This window comes from Neocloeon triangulifer, unplaced genomic scaffold (genome assembly GCF_031216515.1).
Source record: "Neocloeon triangulifer isolate White Clay Creek 2 clone unplaced genomic scaffold, ASM3121651v1 ptg000013l, whole genome shotgun sequence".
In the NCBI taxonomy this organism is placed as follows: domain Eukaryota; kingdom Metazoa; phylum Arthropoda; class Insecta; order Ephemeroptera; family Baetidae; genus Neocloeon; species Neocloeon triangulifer.
In genome coordinates this window covers 4,032,741-4,052,541 of record NW_026775555.1, presented here as the reverse complement: position 1 = coordinate 4,052,541, position 19,801 = coordinate 4,032,741, and the positions used below count along the sequence as shown (strand labels likewise).

At 33.3% G+C, this 19,801-nt stretch overlaps 3 protein-coding genes across 3 annotated transcripts in view; 2 read left to right on the top strand and 1 right to left on the bottom strand.

Annotated features, from left to right (window-relative positions):
• Nucleotides 1–19,801, bottom strand: part of LOC132199118 (protein artichoke) — a 24,281-nt gene extending 4,480 nt beyond the window's left edge. The window contains exons 1-2 of the mRNA XM_059623613.1: nt 19,586–19,801; nt 15,711–16,257 (exon numbers count right to left, since the gene is read on the bottom strand). Of these exons, the coding sequence (XP_059479596.1) occupies nt 15,711–16,253 (543 nt within the window). The 5' untranslated portion in view covers nt 16,254–16,257; nt 19,586–19,801. The remainder of the gene's footprint in view (nt 1–15,710; nt 16,258–19,585) is intronic.
• LOC132199124 (C-type lectin domain family 4 member K-like) lies at nt 4,333–5,355 on the top strand. Its single transcript, XM_059623624.1, has 5 exons — nt 4,333–4,492; nt 4,550–4,577; nt 4,705–4,757; nt 4,812–4,935; nt 4,988–5,355. The coding sequence occupies exons 1-5, from the start codon at nt 4,364–4,366 to the stop codon at nt 5,209–5,211; spliced, it is 558 nt and encodes a 185-aa protein (XP_059479607.1). The 5' UTR covers nt 4,333–4,363; the 3' UTR covers nt 5,212–5,355.
• LOC132199122 (macrophage mannose receptor 1-like) lies at nt 5,684–9,319 on the top strand. Its single transcript, XM_059623620.1, has 10 exons — nt 5,684–6,029; nt 6,080–6,107; nt 6,233–6,285; nt 6,342–6,465; nt 6,530–6,617; nt 8,024–8,246; nt 8,309–8,336; nt 8,620–8,672; nt 8,734–8,854; nt 8,909–9,319. Exons 1-10 carry the CDS (start codon nt 5,901–5,903, stop codon nt 9,136–9,138), a joined length of 1,077 nt encoding a protein of 358 aa, XP_059479603.1. The 5' UTR covers nt 5,684–5,900; the 3' UTR covers nt 9,139–9,319.

The window sequence follows — 19,801 nt, the reverse complement described above, 5'->3', positions numbered from 1 at the left end:
GTTAGTTTTATAGATTCTCACACGCTTTCACTATCACTTATGAATAAATAAATAAATAGTCCAACGCTAGCCTTCAAAAATTTTGAAATCAGGCAATCGAGTAAAAATTTTCATGGGAGAAATGCAGAAAATTACTTTCATTGTTTGTCTTTTAATAAGTACTTGAGATAAGTTTATTGAGCAATCGAATTTGAAATCGGGTATGAAATTACAGTGCGATTTTATCGCAGAGGCTGCATGATCAAGGAGTGTCGGTGCCAATTGTAAGAGCCGAGGAAAATCGCAGTTTCATTGTTTGAAGACGCGTGTTATGCAATAAAGGACGGGCTGCAGCAAAGGTTCATTAAGCAACGCATGCAAATTATCCTTATCTCCACCAATTCACGTACATGCGTCTCTATTTTAACGGGATAGGCGATATGCATGTTAGCGAGAATGCCTATGAAAACCGAATGCACTCGAGCATTCAGAGTATTGTTAGAAAATGACAATGGCTTGTGCGAGGACACAGTTGTTGCGTAATATCTTTTTCTTAGAATATATTTTTGCATGTTAAAATATCGTAAATATTGAGCTTTTCTACGACATTTTGAAAATTTGCTGCAATAATATTTTGAAAGCCATTTTTTCAGTACAAAATGAACTAATTTGTAATAATTTTTTATTTAATTTTCATAAAAATATGCTTTTAAATTAAATAAATGATAATGTATTCCTGATGTATAATGTTAAAAATTAAAAAATATAAACAGATTTTTAAATAAAATTAAAATAACAGCTTTTTAAGCTTAGTAGATCTGCTGCATCAGTTTTGAAGTACCATATTTTCACAATAAAATCAATTTATTTATTTTTAATTGTGATTGTTTAAAGATATTTTAATTTTTTAAGCAAGAAAGTTTATAAATAAAATAAAAATTGTTGCATTGCATATTTGTAGCAAAAATATTTAAACACAATTTTTTAATATTAATGTATTTCATATTATATAATAAAAGTTTTTATAAAAATAAAGTTATTTTTATTTTATTTTTAATTATTGATATTGAAAAAAGATCACTTATTGGATATTTGATTATAACGTATTCTTCATAAAATTTTAGTTTATTGTTCAAATAAAATTAAAATAATATTTAAATAATGTTTCGCATAACTAATGCATTAAATTTTTGTTTTCACCAGAAATTCAATAAATTTCTTGGGATTTTGTAAAGCTCTAGTTATTTTTAATGAGATTTAAAAAAAAAGTTTAAACAATTATTTAATTATGTAATAATTAATTATTACGCATTCCTAATTTGAACTAAAGAAAATTTAAAAAAATTTTAATTGGGAAAAAGATCTTAAAATGAAATTAAGGTAATATTAGATCTGATCTAATTTTACTGATGATGTATGGATCTGACTCTACTGCCCCCGTAATCGAGCATGTCCTATTAACTCACTTTCCTATAAGCTCGTTTCGATTATCGGAAGCACTCGTGAGTATTTATGCGTGGGAAACGCCTGTTGATTTGCACTCGAACAGATTTACCCATAGAATATAATCATAATAGCGTAATCACGCGCGGCGCGATCTTGGCCGTGTGTCCCATTGCTGCAGGCTTAACGGGACCGATCTCGGCGGAGGAGCAATGACTCGCCGCCGCGCCACCATAATACATTTTAAATTAACTGCGCGAGCTGCTCCATATTCACGCAGGTAATTTTATTTATGCACACGCGAGAAGGGACGGACAACGGCGCCGTGTTCCCACCGCGCGCTTAATTCGCAAGCGGGTCCTGCATTTTGCAGGAAAAATGGGTTCATCACATCAACAATGCTACCTGCATTTTTAATAGAATTTTTATAACTGAATAAAGAGAAGGCATCATACCGGCAGAATATGAAAAAAAAAATGTGGAGCATTAAAATTGCACTTTAGGCAGAAAAAAATAACAGTGAATTTTCTTCATGTGAAATTTATTAAAATAAAATATCAAATTAGTTCTTTTAAATTGAGATTTTGTGCACTTGTGGATTAATTTTAAGCTAAGAAAAAATTTTGAATGTGACAATTTTACAAAAATATTGACAGTAAAAATTTGAACAATAAAATACTAACTAAAAAATAAATAATATTATATGAGTTCTGTTTCCATTATCGTGAGTCGTGAGATTTCATTGATTTGTTTACTCGGTTGTATTGAACTAAATTTATAAATTTCTTTCATTTTAGCTTACAATTAGTATCTGCAAAAAATTTAATTTGTATTTATCAATTTGATTTATAAAATTTTGAAGTAATTTGATTTGTTTATAAGCTCGAGCAACTGAGTGGCTAAAAAGACTAATTTTGAAGAAATACACAAACTCAAATAAAAAAAAAAATGTGATTTATTTTTGATGAAAAATTTGGACAGCGTGGCAAATGCAATTTTTTATTCAAAGTTGAAAGAAATTTTCACAGCCTTTTACATGTGTTTGTATGTATAGAATGATAATACTTAAAACTAAAATATTTCTTCTTAGAAAAACGAAATCTTTAAATTTCAAACTATTCAGAAATTTTAAATCATCTACGTTTTTTAGTTTTGATGTGGAAAAAGCTTTTTAGTTTTTACATTTAATCGCATCTTTTAATATCTTTCTGTTAACGGATGACAGAGTTTTGAAGACTCATCACGAGCACGTGATTTTACATTTAAGAGCGAATTTTCAATTGATTTCATAATTACATAATTTCCAGTCTGAAAATTATAATTTTCACTGATGCGTATCTGAGTATATAAAATTCTTCTCCGGCGCCTCGTTGAGCAAACTGCAAGTCATTGGCGAGTGAAAAATGGACGTGTATTGACTTTTTCGGCAGGACACGCCGTTGCATGGTCAGTTATTCTCCACATTATACCGAGAGAGCACCCATCGATATCGGTTACTTTGTGAAAAGTGTGCTCTGCGTAAATTAGCGGATGCACGTCTTGGACCGTGGCGAGCGAAACTACGCTTTGCGGCTCGTTAACACTTCTTGCGTTAACGGGAAAAAATAGAATAAGTTGGTGTGATTTTGCATTAGAGCTAATTATGCTGCGATTCCCGTAAAAGTGCCACAATGGGCTGTTAATAAAAAGTGCCGAAAATCGCGATTCTCACTAGAAAAATGAGCCTGAGAAGAAAGTCTCCAGAGTTTCTGCCCGCAGGGATTGTTTCTTGGCGCAGGAAATCGTAGAAGTTTTGCTACATTATCTCTGCTCTCCAGGGTCCTCAGTCTCACGTCAAGATTTCACCTTTAATACCATTTAAAGATTGTCCGTGTAGCGCGACAGGTGTAATAAAAGGCTTATTCGGACGCGAGTGAAAAATGCAACAAGATTTATCGCGTGGAATTACCTACTGCGCTTTTTGTGCGCACGTTTCCAAGAGATTCTTATCAAAGTAATTAGATTGAGAAATGCAACAAAAATTTATTACCCAAGAAGCAAAATAATTTGACTGACGTAAGTCAGAATTCACTACATCAAGGAAAATATAGATTTTAGTTGCAAACTAGGTATTGGGTTTAAATCTTGTAAATAATAAAATATATTACGTCTATGAGAACTAGGAAAAATCCTCACAAAATGTTTTTAAAAAGCTTTAAATGTATAAAATTTACATATAATATGTATATAATAAAAAATAAAAAAAATTATGCAGACACACCACTATTTAAGAAGCATAATAAATGAAATTTTATAGTTTGGTGTCGCTTTAATATTAAGTGGTTACCAAATTATACAATTATCTTATTATAAAATGATTTTTATAATATTTATATAAAATTTATATCCATATAAAATTCTATTTTACATTTTTTTATTAAATATGATTTAAATTTAAATATTTGTAGATTTTTGGCGCCCATTTAATTATAATTTAATGAAACTTTATTTTTATTCAATAGGTAAAATTCTTCTTTTGAATTTAAAATTATTGCTATGTGGTATTTTTTGGTCATGGATGAAATTAAGTATATATTTAACACTCTAGGTGTACAAAATTATGATATAATAAAATAATACAGTGGCAAAAATACAATAGTGGGTAATTTTTTTTCAACTCTTTTGAGAAGTTGCGGCTTCTCGCAAGCTTATTTTCTTCACCGAACAAGTTTTATTATGATGTTGTGTGGATTTTTTTATCGAATGAAATTTTAAATAACATGCATTAAAGCAGTAATCCGTTTACTCGGTACTCTCTCTGTGTAATTTATGCCAATAATCCTCACACAGTTCAATTTGCAATTCGTTTCGTCATTTGGTTTTATGACTTTGATAACACTGCAGTGGTCTGGCTTTAAAAGGCCTTTCGGTACCCAAAGGACAGGCACAAGTCTCTCAAACCATGGCCAAGTGGGTGCTAATTTTTGCACTGGTCCTGGTGTCAGCGGCGGCACTTCCGTCCAAAAAGGGAGGCTGCGCCGCACCAACCGCGACTCCGAAGCCAATCCCGAACCCGTGCTTTGCAAATCATGTAAATCATTTTCAAGAGTTTTGAATTTAATTGATTTAGTCATTTTCAATGCTGCAGGGAAGTACCGTTGACTGCAGCAAAGCAGGTATTTGCACATTTTCATCATATTTACAATCGCGTTACTAAAAAAAAAATCACTTTTCGCTCTTTAAATTAAATGAAATCAAAATCAATGCCTCAAATATTTTCTTTTACATTAAAAAAATCCGCAGGTGCAAATCTTACTTTGGAGGAAAGGCAAACCGGATTGTACTATTTTGATAGGGTAAGATTATATTATTTTCCAATTTTAAATATATTATTATTGACAATTCTTTAGAGTGTTAAAACCTGGTCAGAAGCCTATGAGTTTTGCAAAACCAACAACATGCACTTAGCAAATGTGTATAATCAGGCGATTTATGATGATTTGTGGCTATCGGCTGACGGCCCAAATAATCACTGTGAGTCAACCTAAAACTAAATCCCAATGTTTTGTCAATATTGAATTGATAGATCACTACTGGGTTGGAGGCTCGGACATCAATTTTGATACGACCGACGTGAGGTGGACAGACGGAACTCCAGTGAATCAAAGTCTGTGGGTCATTCCACCTGAACCATCCTCCGACAATTGTGCCATGCTTTGCTTCCCACTGCACGCGATTCCTTGCAATGGTGTTGGTTCCCCAAATAATGGTTTCATTTGCCAAGTTCCTCAATGCTGTCTTGCCACTTAAAAACATACTTTAAATCAAATATGCAAAAGTGTCTCTGTGATTTGGGAAAATTGTATTAATTTAAAAAATAATGTGTAAAGAATGTGATATCTTATAAAATGTGTAAAATTCAATAAATACTAAATACTTTCGTTATTTCTACATCATTACTGCTCTCAATGGTGCCTAAAAATAAACATGCTGTTGTTCTGAGCCAATTAGTTTATTATGGATGAAAATGATCAATTTAATTTTTAATTCAGAGTAGATTATTTGATTAATTTTGCATATTGATTATTGTCTTAAAACCCGTCGCTGAGAGGGATTAAGTCTAAATATTTTGTACTTTTCAAATGTTTTATTAAGTTTATTGAAAATACCTCATCAGAGTACAATTCTTCAATATTTAAATTAATACAATCGAAATTTGATAACAATTAAAATTTTAATTATTTTCAAATGTTTTCAGAGTATTAAACTTTTATTTATTTTTTACATTTGCAACGTGCTTTTTGCAGAGATCTAATTTTTATCGATAGAAATTTCATTCCACATTTGTTTGTTTGTTTTTGTTCATCGGCGGCTAATACACCAATAAAATTGTCTTGACGCAATTTGTTAACTTCCGTCATGTTTATTGTTTTGATAACGTCATAAAACGGCTTAAAAAGGTTTCGGTTCCCAGAGGACAAGCACAAGTCTCTCAAACCATGGCCATGCGAGTGCTAGTTTTTGCACTAGTCTTGGTGTCGGCGGCGGCACTTCCGTCCAAAAAGGGAGGCTGCGCCGCACCAACCACCACTCCGAAGCCAACCCCGAAACCTTGCATCGCAAATCATGTGAATTATTTTAGAGAAATTTGAATTTAATGTAATTTTCAATGCTGTAGGGAACTACCGTGGACTGCAGCAAAGCAGGTATGCATAGTTTTCAATTATTTTCCCATACTTAAATCCTCTTTTATGGCGATATGTTTAACATAATTTCAATGCATGCTTTTTTTCTTTTTTTTTTTTATAATATTTTCACCGAAAAATTCTAGGTTCAAATCTTGAGTTAGAGCAAAGGCAAACAGGATTGTACTATTTTAATAACGTAAGATTGAATTATCCTCAATTTTTATTATTTCATTCAAATTGATAATTTTTTAGAGTGTTGTAACCTGGACGGAAGCCTACGAGTTTTGCAAAACCAACAACATGCACTTAGCAAATGTGTATAATCAGACGATTTATGATGATCTGTGGCTATCGTCTGACGGCTCGAATGATCACTGTGAGTCGACTTAAAACGAAATCAATGTTTTTGAAAAATTCATGTGTCAATATTGAATCGATAGATCACTACTGGGTTGGAGGTTCGGACATCAATTTTGATTCGACCGACGTCAGGTGGACGGACGGAACTCCGGTGAATCAAAGTCTGTGGTTTGTACCACCTGAATCATCCTCTGACAATTGTGCCATGCTTTGCTTCCCACTGCACGCGATTCCTTGCAATGGTGTTGGTTCCCCAAATAATGGTTTCATTTGCCAAGTTCCCCAATGCTGTCTTGCCACTTAAAAATCTAGTTTCTGGAAAATAATGATTTTTGAAAATTTTAATAATTTTAAATAATTAATAAGGAATGTGAAATTGTTCTGAATTTATTTTTGCAAAATTCATTAAAATACTTTCGGTATTTTTTCTTAAATACTGCTCTTAATTTCGTAAAAAATAACAGAGCTTGGATAAATTATATATTCGTAATTCTAATTGTAAGTAGACTTTTTTATTAATTTTGATAATTTTGCTCTTAACAATATAATTATTGATTATTATTTTCTAATAGACCTCCAGTGAATGACATTTTTTTGGGCTATCCTTACTGTATTTTTCTATCAATGTTGCTGAAATTAGCTGTACATTGCACGCGTTTACTTGCAGTGGTTCTGATAATTTCCATGTTAAATAAAATTTTCATTTGTCAATCCCCCCCTGCCCTCATTGAGGTCTTTCATAGTGGACTAAACGTCTAATTCATTAATAAATCTTCGAGTCAATTATGTATAATAGCAGACTAATTGGTGCGGCAAAATTTATCTTTTCTGAGAATAGAAAAATAATTTTATAATATGTAATAGCAAAAATAAGTTATTGTAAATTTATTATAAATATATCCTGACTATATTAAATTTAGAATTAATAGAAAACTAAAATAAATAAATAAAAAAAACCATATAATTTTGTAAATCTATGAATAGAGAAAAAGTACCATGGATACATGAATAAATAATAATTTTATAAAAAAAAACAACAGGTAAACTGGCCAACAAAAAACGTGATTTACAAAAATAAAATTCAGCAAGCCGCCAGAATAAAAGTACCACTTTGACATCCAAATAGAGTAAATTATAAGCATGAGCAGATTTGCACGAATATTTAAATATGACCAGAGACATCAATATCTGTTTTTTCTTCTTCAATAATTGAATTTCAACAATTTGATTGTGACTCTTTGGCAAATAAACAATTGTGATAGATCCATTAACACAATTTGCAACTAAACAACGAAATAGAAATAATACAAAAATAATCTCTTTTTTCATACCCCAAGTCTTTATGGATTATAATCAAGCATTTTCTTTTTTCCCTAAAAATGACATAGTCTTAATGTCATGTAGAGGTTGACGCGTGCCTTTTGCCTTTTTCCATTGCTCCAATTTATTATCGATCTAGATTTCATTCCACAATTTCGTTTCTGCTTACAGGCCAATAATCCTCTCTTGACGCAATCTATGAACTTTTCCATCACGCTTGTGGCTTTGATAACGTCATAATTTGACTTTAAAAGCACTTGTGATCACAAACGCAGAGCAAAAGTCCCTTTCGCCATGGCCAAGCTGGTGCTAATTTTTGCACTGGTTGTGGTGTCAGTTGCTGCCCTTCCGTCAAAAAAGGGAGGCTGCGCCGCACCAACCACGACCCCAAAGTCCACGACTACGAAGCCAGCAACCATCACAACTTCTTTGGCAACAACCACGACTCCAAAACCTTTGACGTGTACAACGATTAATGTAAACAAAATAATTGTAAATGGTTATATTTTGATTTATTTACTTTTTGTCCCATATTTTAGGGCGAAACTTTTGAATGCAGCAAATCAGGTATGGTTTAAGCTTTTATGTTAATTTATATTTGATGATTTAGGAAAACAACCGTATTAAATCCTATTTTTTGATCGATTATTTTTGAAAGGACATATTTTTTTTACCCAAATTTTGAGGTTGGCCGCATCAACTTCTTGCTTTGGGAGTATGAGTTAGAGAAGATTTGTCTAATTTTCTTGAATTTCATGCAATAAATTGTAGCCAAAATTTAATTAAATTTTTAAAGCACAAATATTATAAAATGAAAAAATGTGACCGTAATTAAACCTGGAAATTTCAGGGGTGAACCTCGATTTAGAGCAAAGAGAAACTGGAGTGTACTATTTTTATAGAGTAAGATCTAATTTGAAATGTCTTATAAAATTCTACAATAACTAAATATTTACACTTGAAGGGCGACAAAACCTGGTTTGAAGCCGACGAATTTTGCAAAGAAAATAACATGCACTTGGCAAATGTGTATAACATGACGATTTATGAAGATTTAATGAAAAATGTTAACGGCAGCTTTAACTGTGAGTTCAGACAACATAAAATATTTGTGCAAAACTAATTATTCCGGGAAAAAGATCACTACTGGGTTGGAGGCTCGGACAACAATTTTGACAAGGGTGACGTCAGGTGGACAGACGGAACGCCGGTGGATCCCGAAATGTGGATTAACCAGCCAAATCCTTCATCAGACAACTGCGCAATGTTTTGCTTCCCATTGGACCCGATTCCTTGCAACTGGTTGCATAGTTTAGCAATTGCAAATTATGGATTCATTTGTCAAGTACCGCAATGTTGTCTGTCGTAAGTCCATAACCAGCAGTTGACATAATTCTTGAGTGAGACATGCATTTATCAAAAATTGAGATAAATAATTTTGCTACATTTAAAAGAAAATTAAGAAGCATGTATAATTGGGAATACTCTAAAGATATGCAATTATTTGTAGGTGTTTTTTTTAAACAAAGAAAAACATAATAAATGCAGATATTGAAAGATGATGGTCAAAAACAAATTAATTTATTCAAAATATCCACAATCGCAAAACTTCGCAAACTTTTTATAGGTAATTATTCTGGCACAACATAAAAAGATGAACAAAAATTATTTTTATCTATATCACGGCACAGTGTCTAAAGCGAATTTCTATATTTTTGTCCATGAGATTTTTTATCTCTGTAAAATTAATTTTTAACAATCTTTGCTATACTAATCCTCTTTTGACGCACACATAGTTTACTTGGCACTTTTTAGCTCATGGCTTTGATAAGGTTATAATCTGTCTTTAAGTACTTTCAATCAAGGCGCTCAAAGTGTAGAAGTAGACAAAGGTGGCACGTTTTTGCTATGATAATTATTTGTCAACAGTATTTCCGTGAACAAGGGAAGCCGCGCAGTTCCAAAAACTACTCAAAATTCTCCAAATCCACGAGCATGCAAATTACGTTAAATGTTGTGAAAGCTTGTATGGACCTGTTAAATTTGAATAATAAATTTAAGCAATAAAATTGTTGGCAAATCAGGTAAATTAGTCTGCCGAATGCGCTAATTTTGGATAAATTAAAGAAAATTGTAATCAATGATGAAATTTTTAAAATTAATTGATATATGTGCAAGTTCTTATTTTCAGCAACAAAGAATTTATCATTACTGCACGCATTGAGTATTTGATAGCGTGACATGCAGTGCCGACTTTTGAAAAGTCTGGCACATTTTCCGGTCTACGGATTCAGATGGTGTCGGATTAGGCGGAATGTAACGAGTTATCAGCATTGTTGGGTAATCTGAGCTCGAAAATTAAAAAGTGAGAGGATAAACCGTAAATTAATATACAGCAGCAGTCACTATGACCATACAAAATAAAAATTTAATTTCTCTAGGAAGTATAAAAAAGCGGACACGGAACCGCTGATATGTAAATGGAAATAATTTGATACGAGTATGAAAATATAATTTCTGCTCCAAATAAAAAAATTACCAAAAGTGAAGACATTTTTGATAAAATAAATCATATAAAAAGACTAAAATCAATCATACGTGAAGCTGCAAATGTTAACTCGGGGAAATTCTCAACTGAAGCAAATCAAAATAATTCAAAGGAAATAATAATTCATTTTTTTCGTACCCAGATGCTGAGTGTAAATTTACAATATCACTCGCCGCGCGTGGTTAAGCATCAACACTTGAGTCGCTTCCTCAATTAACCCAATGCGATAAGACTGTAACCATAATAATATAATACTCTTGAAAGTGTATCGTCGAGTTATAATAATTGCAATCATCAAGTATATGTGCCATAATAAACAATCACATACCAAGAGCAGTAATTTACAGCCACACAAGCTGCAGCACTTTCTGATTCACACAGGTGTATTGTTCCTGATGCGGTTACAATAAATATTGGAGTTTCTCTCTTTCCTCTGTGCTCCTTGAAATTTGTATTTATATGCAAGTAGAACTCTAGAGTTGTTTTTTTATTTCATTGTTGTACGTTGATGTCATCAGTGTTGCCGAAAAATGGCCAAGCACGTATATACCATTGTTCTCTGCATCATAATTTTGTAGATAAAAAGATGTACTTTAGCCAGGAGACTAGCTGAATCCTTAATTTGTCGTGGGAAGATTTTCGCGAGGTGCTTTGTTTTGTCAAGCCCAGTTAATTCCAAAATGTCACAGCAATTCCAGAAATTAAAAAAAAAAACTAATTGTAACAGATTTAAAAAGTAAAATTCTAATTAGTTTTCCTGTTTAATTTCTTTGGTCAACAGTTTAACATTTTAATTATTGAATAGTCAGCAAAAATCATAATTACATGCTGGATTTCGTTCAAGCAAAATTTTAAAATTCCTAAACAACTACATAAATTGTATGAAATTGTTTCGGAAAATTTCTGATTATTTTATTTTGGAAAAATTAAAATCCGTCATAAATTTTAAGCCCTTTTTAAAAGTTTGAAAAGAATTATTTATGGAATAAGAATTTTTACGGTTTTTCCCCAACGGAAAACAGAATCGGAAGCTGAAATCCAATAATGCCGGAGTTCAAATGGATTTGGATTCGATCCAGGGTGCTTTGATAGAATTTCCATTTTGATTTGCGAGCTGAAGCGTTCAGTACATTTTAATTAAAATGTTGGTTTATTATTTCCAACTTTACACGTTAATTTATGACCCTTGGAGCGTTATTGGTGCGCGGATAATTTAATTCGAGCCCATTGCGGGGAATTGCTGTTGTGCAGTGCGCTCGGGTCTCTGTTATGCTCGATTCTCATGTGAGCGCGAATTCCCACAATTATTACGGGTATTGCTCCGATGCCTATCGCGCGCCCGAAGAGCAAACCGGTGCGTGCCTTGCTTGTTATTTACCGAGCTTAATGATAATAATATTTTTTTACTCGTTTCCACACCAGGGAATGGAAATATCAAACAATCAAACTATTTATGAATAAGAAATTAAGTGCATTTATTAAATATTGCACTTGTAATTATTTTCACAAAGAATCGCTGCATCTCTCAACTCACCGGAAACAAAGAGAGAGTTGAAAGAGATGCGCGGCGCACACACCGGCAAAGTTAAAAAAAAAAACAACAGGCTCACGAGTTCCTTTTCAAATTTCCCTTTGCTTCATTCTGCGCTCCCGTCACTTTACAACATTGCATACGCAGCGAGTGATTTTTTACTCTCGTAAGCACTGTTGAAACATTATTTTCTTCTGGCTTTTGTCTCATTTGCCCTTTGTTTCGCAGTTCTTGTGCGAGCCCTTGCTCAATTATTGTTCGCAACTGCAAACGTGCGCAACTTCAAAGCTTCTAAGATCTTGTATGGTTTTTTTTAACTGATTTTCAGATAAGATATATTAGAGGTATAAGAAAATTTTCTTTATAGTGTGATAAATCTACTATTGCATTTATAAAAATAATACTTAAAAATGTCTCAAAAGACTTAAACATTAAACTTTCATTTCTTAAAGTTTCATGGGTGCTTCACGGTTTTACCAATTTAAAAAATTGAATATAAGTAAACAAAAATGATATAATTGTAATTATGATAGACCTTTGTAATTTCTAAATCAATAAAAATTAAATTAGTAAATACAAACAAAACAAAATCACTAAAATTTTATTTATTAGAGTAATTTATATTAATATGAATAAACAAATAAAATCAAACTTGTTAAAAAAATTTAAAACTTGCTTTTTAATTATTGTTTCAAGCTATAAATTACATGATACAAAAGTATGTTAATTATTAGTGTTATTAGCTCAATGACTATTTTATGAGCTAAAGGTTTTTAAACTTGCAACAACAGCAGGTCGGTAGATTATCATATTTAAAAGCCCTGCACGGTCATAACTTTCCACGATGTCCCAAAATATTCCTAAGGAATGTCCCCTACCAAAGGCATTAATCAAAGTACAAAGGAGAAATCCGCGAATTCATTGTCCCCGAGTGACCGCAGCAACAAGTTAATCGCGGCGGCTCTTTTGCATGACAAGTAACAATTTCCTGGTCGATCGGCCGTAATTGGAGTGTCGAGGTGTGACACCTCTCGATGCTTTTTTTTTATTCCAAATGGTCAAGGCCAATAAAGGCGACTCGCCGGTGATGCCCGCAGGCTGAAAGGAGAAGGTATTTTCAACATTTTTAACGGGATTGGTCGCGGAGAGGAAGATGTGCCTGCGACTGAATGAGTGTGCGTGCATCGCCGCGTGTATTATTTATACACCGACTGGCCGAGTAGTCATTTTCCCGTAATAGCCCCCAGGTCGTGAATGTGCAGTCTGACAAAGCTCAGGTGACGCGAGCAAAGGTGGACAATATGACCCTGAGACAGGTCAAGCGGAGAGAATCGCGAAATTCAGCAGGTTTTTTATGAGCTCAACCCGTGTGAAGATAAAAATTTTCAGATTTTATAAAACATAAAAAAGAATCTTTTTTTAAAGTAACAGGGAGTTTTTTCAAATCAATTAAGAAATTTGAAGAAAATAAACCGGTTGAGTAAAAAATTAAATTATTTTATGCAATTTTATTACCGCGGCACTTTCACAAGCAATTAAACCCAAAATCCGTGCTATCAGGAAACAATTTTGCAATAAAATTCAGTCCCGCAGAACCGAACCCGCCTTGTATTTAACAAGGATGCGAAATCAATTAGTCGAGCATGAAATTATTTAAAGCAGCGCAACCGTTTTTGAAGTTGGAATTCGCATGTGTTCCTCTCATTTGGAGGAGCAATTAAAAGAAAAGAGATCGCAGCGCAGTGACCAGCAGTTTAATGAGACACTTAAATCTCTCTTTCTTTGTTTGGCGAGATTCGTGCAAGTGAAACATTTTCACACGATTCATGCATGACTTGCCATTGCCAATACAAGTTCACGCCTTGGTGTATGTTTTCTTTTATAACAACTTTAGTTCTGCCTGTGTCGAAAATGACCGCCGGAAATTCAACGATATAATAACCGAAATTTGACACAGCCTTTGGAAAGGAATAACAAATTAGAAAGTACTATAATATTGATGAAATATTAAAATACTTTTTACTTCAAATGTTTGTCAAAATGAAAAGATTGCCTCACCAGAGAAAAATTGTTAAGATTGACCTCTATAGTGACGAAACGAATTTATATGGAGAGAAAGCAAATAATAAGAGATATTAATGTTGATTTTAATATGGTGTTCATAATTTTGGTGAGGAAACCTCCAAAAATTAAATATTTACAATTACAAATTAGAAAAATTTATTTAAAAATTTTTTCGTTATTCCCAAAATGATATATGAAATAAAACAAAAAAATTCCTCTGACACAGATTTTTTCATTTAGCCCGTTTTTTTTTTTTTTTTAATTCTTAGCATCTGAATAATTATATAGTTTTCAAAAAAAAAAAAAAAAAAACGGCGGAGAGGAAAAAAATGGTTTAACCCGTTCCTAACACTAATCGCAAAGTGCTGACGACTCGTTGCAATGCATAGAAAGCACGCGACCTGCAGCTGCACGAAAGGTCAAACAAGCAGGACTAAAAAAGGCGTTTGCTGTGGTGCAAATTGGTTGATTATTCTCAAGAACACGCTGCGTATCTATTCTCTTTTTGCATCAAACAATGTGCAATGCGGTTTTAAGGTCCATCGAACGCTCTTCCTCCGGCAGTCGGATTCGGTCGAATGACGCGTGAATTGTTTCGCTGCGACCGGCGTGCGTGCAAAATGATGGAAGGAAAACCAAATGCTCATTTGGTTAGCCTCCCACTTGAATTATTCTCAATGCCACACGCTTCGCATATCAAAACTTTCACCCGTGTTAAGTGAGCTTTGCTTTTCTTTGTTGGCTGCACTCTTGTGTGTCAAACGAAGCTTTTACAAACGCATTAACATCGCGACTTGGCAAAGTGAATTCATTACATTTTGATGCAGCCCAGCATGAGGCATGAATGAACACAAAAATGTGCTTTTGCATGACGTGAGGATGAATGGTGGAAAAAAATGTTACCGTTAATGGAGAGAAAACCAAATTTTTAAAATCTATAATATAATTTTTTGCACGGATATTTGATATTTTACGTTTCTCCTTTCTGCAGATCTAAAATTTGCAGGCTTGCCGATTTTTTTTTAATTATCCCCGTCATGCTTTTCGCGGTCTGCGTTTCCCGTCTCAAATGGACCATTTCCAGTCAGTCCGGCACACGCGATGCTGCAGAACAGTTGGTGCCCGTTATAAAAATCGAGCAAACTTCTCTGAAATGAAGCTGCACGTATTGATTTCCCTGTACAGATGTGCGGCTTCTAAAAATTAACTGTAGAGCCAGAAATGTCTGCTGTTGGTCATTCGAATCGAAAAGCATCTCACGTGCGAAAAGTTTAATTACAATTGTCATCGAGATGGGAACCGACGGACCGGCAATTTACGTCATGATTAATCGTCCGCTCTAATCGTCGTCGCTATAGATTTACGTCTTTTATTTTTGCACTTCAGGTGTTACCAATTAATGATGAAAATAGACTTTGAAATAAATCAGCTAAAAATGAAATCAAAGAATAAAATTCTGTGATTTTTTAAAGCTAAATTTTGTCATTATTTTTTAATCTGCGTTTATTTTAGGTCATTTATAAGAAAGATAATTATTTAACTCAAAATAAAAATAGGTATTAAAAATAAAAATAAGTATTTAATATGATCTACATAAAAAATTATCAAAATTTGAGTTTTTCAAATTAATTATGATGAAAACGAAAATTTATTTAACATGAATCCTCATTTAAATGTGAACTCCAAGAAAATCATTATTTTTTTTCTTTTCTTCATAAGAAACTTAAGAATTGTGTACTGTTTAAGTTTGTGATTCGTTTCGCAATAACAGAAAAAAGACAATGCGTGCGTTTCTTACCTGCAAATTTGGACATCCTTTGACGAATCCGGCCTCGAGTCCCCTGAGTTGGTTTCCCCTGAGGTCAAGAACCTGCAGGTTAGTCAACCCGCGCAGTTCTCCGCTGCTGAAGATGGGGTTCAGGGTGTCGCCCAGCAGGTTGTCCCTGAGCACCAGTTCCTTCAGCGTTTCCCTGACGCCGTCCAGCGACCTTTCGGTCAGTCGTCGCAGCAAATTGTCCGAATAGTCGAGTCTGGTGAGGGCGATTTCGCGACCTGAAAACGCCTGGGCGGGCAGACCCTGCAGACCGACGTGGCGCTGACTGAAGCTGCGCAGGGCGGCGCCGAACGGCAGGACCGGAAAGTCGACGCCGAAGACGACGCGGTCGCAGTCGAGCTCGAGCTCCAAGTCCTGAGAATCGTCGTAAATGCAGGTGCAAGGGTGGCGAAGGTCGGTCAGCAATTCGGCGCACGCTTCCTCGCCGGAAACGCTCGCCTGCTGACCCAGAACGACCACTGGTGCTCCAATCACCAGGAGAAAGAGACCAAGACGTAGGACACACATGGTGCTGCAAAACAAACACAAACAACAGGAAATTAGAAATTAGAATTATCTCATTTAGAAATGTCTCAATTCAAATCAATGATATTTATAAAATTTAATAATAAACCAGGATTGTGAAGTTGAAAAATAAATGTTAATTTTTGGAGTTTTTGCCCATAAATTAAGATTTATAATTATCAAACCATGATCTTTCTAAACGTTTTCACACCGCACTGAATAAAAAGGCTCATGTAACCATAAAATTGAAATGAAATTTTTATAGCAAATAACAAAAAAATTAATGTAATAAAATTAATTATTAAAATATTGTTAAAATACGTTAAAATCTAACTATAAACTAAATATTAAAAGCAAAAATAGATTTAAAAATATAACACGTATTATTTAATTTAAAAATATAATTAAAAAGTTAATATAAATTATATTTAAATGTAAAATAAAATTTATAATTTAAAATTTTTGATTCATTTTTGCTTTTAATATTTATTTTAAAGTGAAGTTTTAATGGATTACAATATTAATTTAATGATTAATTATTCTTTAGTTAAATAACTTATTATTTTAATAGCAAGCTGAAGAATTAAAACATTTGATTTATTTACTTACAAGTAAGAATAGCAATAAAAAAAAATATAAGGTGAACAAAATAAATTTTAAATAGCAGTTATTAGCATTTTACATCTTGATCTAAATGAAGTATTTAAATTAGCTCAATATAAACTATAAAGTGTATTCAATTACCCAAAAAAAAATGACAGCCGCTCAAAGCTACAAGAAAAATTGAGCAAAAATCAAAATTTAAAATCAAATCTTCCGTATTAAACAGAAAAAGATAGATGATGGTAAATATTTTTTCTTCAAAATTTTCAAATTCACGAATTCCAATACTATTTATTTATTTTTTCAATCCTTTCAGATGAACAAAAGCAAATGTTCATATTCTCTCGTGACAACCGTTTCGTGAATAAATAAAACATTCAGCTACACTTGTCACGTCTCCGCATCAAAGCAATGGTGAAGAATGGAAGAGCAAACACACAAAGGAGCTAATGGAGAGGACAAATGTGTCGTCCTCGAAAAGAAGCAGCTCCGGCCAGGTTAATTTTCTTTCCCACAGACGCCGAAAAGCAACAGGTAGAGACGCTCATTACTCTATCCATCCACGACAAAATAAAAAAATAAAAAAATACCTCCGGGTAATCCGCCGCCTTTTCAACATTCCATCGCTCTTTTTTACGTCTGAACGATTTACAAAACCCTCCCATTCAACGAGGGGTGGAACATGATCTTGGAGGGAAAATTATCTCGCGGCATCTTAAGGGAAATTTACGACCTGAAAACGGCAGGATAATAGACACTCTGTCCACATACAAGGAGACAGGTTATGAGAAAACGCCAGGATATAAATTGTTCGAGAAGCAGGTGGAAGATAATTTCAGCTAAAGACGATTTTTATAATTTCTTCGCTGAATTTCAATTCTTTGATCCTCAAGTAAATAAAACTGAAATTAAATATACTAAGGTTAATTATAATATTTAAGTTTTAAATAAATTTAACAAAATTTAAGTTGTAAAATTATCATGTGCTTGATCATGCTCAAATATTCTAAACATGAAAATGACAATAAAATTTCATCGAGCTGGCCAAGTTTTCAAAAACTTAAATTAAATCAAAGCTAAATTAAAAACCTCATAGAGGATAACCATAAATTTGCATTTAAACACCATGAATCACGTCAAAATTTTCTACAAAATAAATCAAACGTAATAATTTTTATGATTTCAATAATAAATTATACTAATTTTCCTCTTCAAATAAACAGCCTTTTATTCTATTTTGTTTTCTCTGCCGTGCAATAAAATTTCCAATTAATCTTTAAATCAAAACTACGCCCCAACTTTGAGTGAAACGACTGTGAGATTAAAGTAACAATAAATTCAATTTGCATGCCTGTCTTTATGACTTGAGGTTTTTTATGCTGCATTGAAAGCTCGTCCGTGAAACAAATTACCAATTTTAACCAACCGCGCCTGTTTACAGTGTATCAAATATCCGCATTAAAATATAACAATATCGATCAGTCGTGACTCGGCAATCCACGCCAAAATTGCCTCTCGTCATAAAATGTAAAATGAAATTATATTCACAGGCCGCGACACACGAGCAATTTTTAAACAAATTCCTCGCTCTTTGGTGGAATGCAAAAGAACAAAAGTAAAAATAAACATCGAAATTTTTCCTACATTCATGTCAAACTGTCAGTTTAAAGCGTCATTAAATTATGTGAATAGTCAATGCATTTTGTGTATGTTTGCCGCTCCCAGGTCAGCGTGAATTATGAACGAGGCTCATGGGAAAGGTCGACTCAATCAAAAGCGGTTGCAGCTCGAACGGATATTTTTTTTTATCTCAATCGCTTTTACATTCAAGTTGAACTGAATCACAAGCAATTTACGTGATTGCCGCAATGAAAAGAATGCTACTTTTTATAGCCAGATAAGGACCAGGTGTTGTTGTTACCCAAGGATTTTTTAAATGCATCAGAGACATACTTTGGACTAGAGTAATTAAAGAGAAATAGTTTTGTAAACAAGCGGTTGAAAGCATTTTAATTAAAGGTTTCTTTTCTGCAACGATTGAATATAAATAAATTTTTCTTAAATATTTTGAAAATCTTAAGAACGAATTACATTCAAAGATTTCTTCGGATATAACTTGAAAATGGTAACTTTTTTCTTTAATAATTTTCTAGTTAACATTTTATCTGTAAATTTTTTTCTGAAATTTACAATATTATATTCTTGGTTTCTTTTTTTGCATCTTTGGTTTTAGTGGTTCTAATATAAAATGTGTATTTTAGCCTGGCGCCTGCGGAGCTACGAAGTCTGTTAGAGTCGTACTTTGGACTAGAAATAGTTTTGAAAACGGCGGTTGAGTAACAATAATTAAAAGTTTCTTTTCTGCAACAATAGTCCAAATAAAAATTGAATGTAATTAAATTTTAACTCTTCAATTTTTTTATTGCTAATTTTTTTCTTAAATAATTTTGTAAGTATTTTAATTAATAATTACATTAAAGATTCCTTCGGATATAACTTAAAAATGGTATTTTTTTTTCTTAAATAATTTTTTAGTTAACATTCACCTGTGAAAATTGTCTGAATTTAACTCAATATTTTATTCTTGGTTTCGTTTTTTGCATCTTCAGTTTTAGTAGTTCTAATAAAAGTGTATATTTTAGCCTGGCGCCTGCTTAGCTACGAAGCTATTCAACTTCCACCCCCAACACAAGTAAAGGAGCAACACAAAGAGCATCAAACACTTCTCTTACCTGCGATGGAAACTGCGTTTCGTCGCGTCCTTGATATGGCACCGGCTTTTCCCGAATCCGAGGAAATCGCACAATTTTCCGACAACAAGTCGAAAGTCCGTTGCTTCCGCCGATCAGCAAGTTTAGGGCCGAATCGCAGCTCTCGTCACCACAACATGCTGGCCGATTTTCGCAGCGGCGCAACCGAAACGTTCACGACTGACGAGAGGACCGACC

Excerpts from the sequence above, each read along its gene's own strand:
- LOC132199124 (XM_059623624.1), top strand. The coding sequence starts at position 4,364 with ATGGCCAAGTGGGTGCTAATTTTTGCACTGGTCCTGGTGTCAGCGGCG. Across the intron at positions 4,493-4,549 it reads ACCCGTGCTTTGCAAATCAT|GGAAGTACCGTTGACTGCAG; the intron begins GTAAATCATTTT and ends TCAATGCTGCAG. Across the intron at positions 4,578-4,704 it reads CGTTGACTGCAGCAAAGCAG|GTGCAAATCTTACTTTGGAG; the intron begins GTATTTGCACAT and ends AAAAATCCGCAG.
- LOC132199122 (XM_059623620.1), top strand. The coding sequence starts at position 5,901 with ATGGCCATGCGAGTGCTAGTTTTTGCACTAGTCTTGGTGTCGGCGGCG. Across the intron at positions 6,286-6,341 it reads GATTGTACTATTTTAATAAC|AGTGTTGTAACCTGGACGGA; the intron begins GTAAGATTGAAT and ends ATAATTTTTTAG. Across the intron at positions 8,337-8,619 it reads TTTTGAATGCAGCAAATCAG|GGGTGAACCTCGATTTAGAG; the intron begins GTATGGTTTAAG and ends TGGAAATTTCAG.